General features: G+C 39.4%; 1 protein-coding gene across 1 annotated transcript; it reads right to left on the reverse strand.

Annotated features, from left to right (window-relative positions):
• Nucleotides 1-352: 352 nt before the first annotated feature.
• Nucleotides 353-2282, reverse strand: LOC146519459 (C-reactive protein-like). The gene is made up of 4 exons (XM_085156667.1): nt 2214-2282; nt 2027-2092; nt 991-1198; nt 353-894 (listed from the first exon to the last, which is right to left on the reverse strand). Exons 2-4 carry the CDS (start codon nt 2076-2078, stop codon nt 489-491), a joined length of 666 nt encoding a protein of 221 aa, XP_085012793.1. The 5' UTR covers nt 2079-2092; nt 2214-2282; the 3' UTR covers nt 353-488.
• Between the last annotated feature and the right edge of the window lie 1224 nt (nt 2283-3506).

Genomic DNA, 3506 nt, shown 5'->3' on the forward strand with positions numbered 1-3506 from the left:
TCCCTTAAGTGTTGCTGGAGTTCATTGTGGAGAATCACTTTTTCACACAGGACCATGCAGGTTTGTATACCCCCCAAAATATAGGAAATTATGAAGGGAGCAAACACTTTTTCACAGCACTGAAAAACAGTGCTTGACAATTTATTACATCATAAGAAGGAAACAAAATAGACAACAAACAAATCTAAATCTAAAGTTTTGGAACATTCGTAATTTCAGTGTTTTAAACATGAAACCTTTTTACTGCTAGGCTTCTTGAGTAAAATTGTGACCTAAGTGAAGACTAATTGTATCAAATCGTGTAGAACAATATGCATCAGAGTTGAGTAATATATTAATTCACCACAGACAATTTCAGCAGATATTTTTATTTGGCCTCAAAAAGCAGTAATCTGAAGTCATGTCAGTGATACTGATGCACATTTTGATCAATAAAGTATCTTTATTTCATACAGCAGAATGTTTATTCCTGTGAGTGAGCATGATAACTACAGCTCACGAATGGCGACCTCGACGTCCCCGTTAATTATCAGCTCTGTGCTTTCCCAGTCAAAAACATTTCCTCTTGCTACTCTCTTCCCTGCAAACATGCCTTGTATCACGCTATCTGCCAGAACAACATCCCACATGTTCACATCACAGATCTCACCAACAAAACTCTGGTTGTGATCAAAAGAACCCAGGAAAGAATCCAGATCTTGTCCCAGGATAACCCTGCCTCCTGGGCTGACAGCGTGACCCTTCCTGTAGATTTTGGATAAGCTCCTCTTTCCATCCAGGAAGAGGGCAGCTAAACCTGAAGTGGAATCCCAGGTGACACACAGGTGGGTCTGCAGGGCTCCGAGCTCAGGGACTTTAAATAAAACACCATCTCCAGCTAGATAAAAGGACAGTCTGCACACATAAACAACATGCATGTTTAATCATTATGAGTCTGCACACAGACAGCTTAATAAAAAAAACACCTGTCCCCCGCAGAAGATGTCCTACCTTCCATCCAGTTCACGCCACACATTCAGCTCATCGTAGCTTACAGTCCGGTATGCAAAGAGGATGACCTCTCGTCTACCGCTGAGCTCTGTGGCCACTCGCATGCACAGAGTGAACGACCTCAGGTTCATCGGCCTTTGAGGGATCATCTCAATATAACTGGTGTTCGTCGCAGTGGAGAAAACCAAGGTCTTGATGGTAACACTCCCTGAGAGGCAGGAAAATTAACAACAAAGAAAAAACATTATTATTTTTCTTTTCAACTTTAATTTTTTGTAGTTTTAGTTAGTACTGAAAACGATACAGTAAAGAAAATTACAAACAAACAGTCTGGAGTTTACATTTCTTTTCCCACCTTCTATCACATGCAAATTTCTTTTTATGTTGTGTTTTTGGTGCCACGTAAGAATGCTTTCCACTTCCTCCATTGTCTACCATGCTTACACCCCATCAGTCTAATGTTGAATGTAATTTCTTCCATCTCTGAGATACCATCTACAATCCTAATCCAGTCTTGTTGAGTGGGAGGGTCTGTGTGTCACCACTTCTTTGTGATTGCTTTTTTTGTTGTGGCTATAATTATTTTTACTAGATATAAGTCCTCCTTTTGTACCAGTTCCTTTATGTTTCCAAGGTACATCATTTGGCCGGTGTTTGGGAGTGCATAACCCAGAATATTATCCATGGTCATTTTGAGGTCTTCCCAATGAAGAAAAAACATTATTAAACTTCAATTTAAAAAAAAAAAAAAATCTGAACAACTTTGGCATAAAATTGAGTTTTTATGCATAAATTTATGTTGTATTTTTGTGATGTAGTCATTTATGCATTTTAAATTATGTCACACAAATTCAATTTCTTAAAAATGAAGGTTATTAAAATGCCATGTTTTCCTTCACTGAAAGCTTAAATTACAAATAAATGCATTTTATGAAAACAACAAAAAGTATAAAATATAATATTTAAATAAATAATAAAATAATGAAAAACATGCACAAATATACACAAACAAGCAACATGGAGAGGTTACAGTTACCGGCCAATGCCGTGGAGACGACCATGAGAAAAAGGGTGACCGCTGGACTCATTTTATCTCCCAGATCTGCAGAAAATCAGACTCCCTCAAGTCTTTTTCATGTTTTGATACAATCTTAATTTATACACAGCAATGATTATTAAAATGTTATATGAACTTGCAGACAAAAACAAAGCTGTATACGTACTGTACTGCTGAGAATGCCCCTCTACTGACAGTCAGCTGGGTGGTTTTATAACCAAGTTCTTCAAACGCCCCCACCTCAGAATCCTGGTGAGGAAATAACATAAACAGTGAGTGATTAGGGTTCAGAGGGCAGACAAAATGAACTGTTGACTTAGGGAAACAAGGGCGTAGATTTGGCATGGACAGAAGGGACATGTCCCCACCAATATCCAGCGATTATTGAATTGTCCCCACCAATAATTGATCTCTTCAAGTAAAGAAAAACAAACCCGATAGAAAGAAATGGGGCAGGGCTCGGTGGTTGAATCATCCGTCCCCACCAATGCCAAAACCAAATCTACGCCCTTGTAGGGAAAAGAAACTTAACACAAATCCAGCCTTTTTGAGTCAGTATAAATAAAAACACTTATGATAATGAGGATCTTTGAGTTTTATTTAGAGATTTTAAGAGGAATTACTTGGGAAATGAGCGGTAAACCAAAGGGTTAGTTTAAGAAAGCTCATTTGTTGTACAGGTACATTTCAGAAAGTGGACGGCATAATGAAGAGGAGTATTTTCAATTCAATTCAATTCAATTTTATTTATATAGCGCCAAATCACAACAAAAGTTGCCTCAAGGCGCTTCATAGATACAGAGAAAAACCCAACAATCATATGACCCCCTATGAGCAGCACTTTGGCGACAGTGGGAAGGAAAAACTCCCTTTTAACAGGAAGAAACCTCCGGCAGAACCAGGCTCAGGGAGGGGCAGCCATCTGCTGCGACCGGTTGGTGTGAGAGAAGGAAACAGGATAAAAGACATGCTGTGGAAGAGAGACAGAGGTTAATAACAGATATGATTCAATGCAGAGAGGTCTGTTAATACATAGTGAGTGAGAAAGGTGACTGGAAAGAAAAAACTCAATGCATCATGGGAATCCCCCGGCAGCCTACATCTATTGCAGCATAACTAAGGGAGGATTCAGGGTCACCTGGTCCAGCCCTAACTATATGCTTTAGCAAAAAGGAAAGTTTGAAGCCTAATCTTGAAAGTAGAGATAGTGTCTGTCTCCCGAATCCAAACTGGAAGCTGGTTCCACAGAAGAGGGGCCTGAAAACTTCACACACTGAGGTTAATTATGGAGTTCCACAGGGTTCGGTGCTAGGACCAATTCTGTTTACATTATACATGCTTCCCCTAGGCAGCATCATTAGAAGACATAGCATACATTTTCACTGCTATGCAGATGACACCCAGCTCTATCTGTCCATGAAGCCAGATAACACACACCAATTAGTTAAACTGCAGGAAT

This window comes from Neolamprologus multifasciatus, chromosome 4 (genome assembly GCF_963576455.1).
Source record: "Neolamprologus multifasciatus chromosome 4, fNeoMul1.2, whole genome shotgun sequence".
NCBI classification, from domain to species: domain Eukaryota; kingdom Metazoa; phylum Chordata; class Actinopteri; order Cichliformes; family Cichlidae; genus Neolamprologus; species Neolamprologus multifasciatus.

Bases quoted from the DNA above. Each gene is read 5' to 3' on its own strand.
- LOC146519459 (XM_085156667.1), bottom strand. From the start codon at position 2,078: ATGAGTCCAGCGGTCACCCTTTTTCTCATGGTCGTCTCCACGGCATTG. The intron at 1,199-2,026 runs GTAACTGTAACC...CCTGCCTCTCAG, and splicing joins CGTCTCCACGGCATTGGCCG to GGAGTGTTACCATCAAGACC. The intron at 895-990 runs GTAGGACATCTT...TTATGTGTGCAG, and splicing joins TGGCGTGAACTGGATGGAAG to ACTGTCCTTTTATCTAGCTG.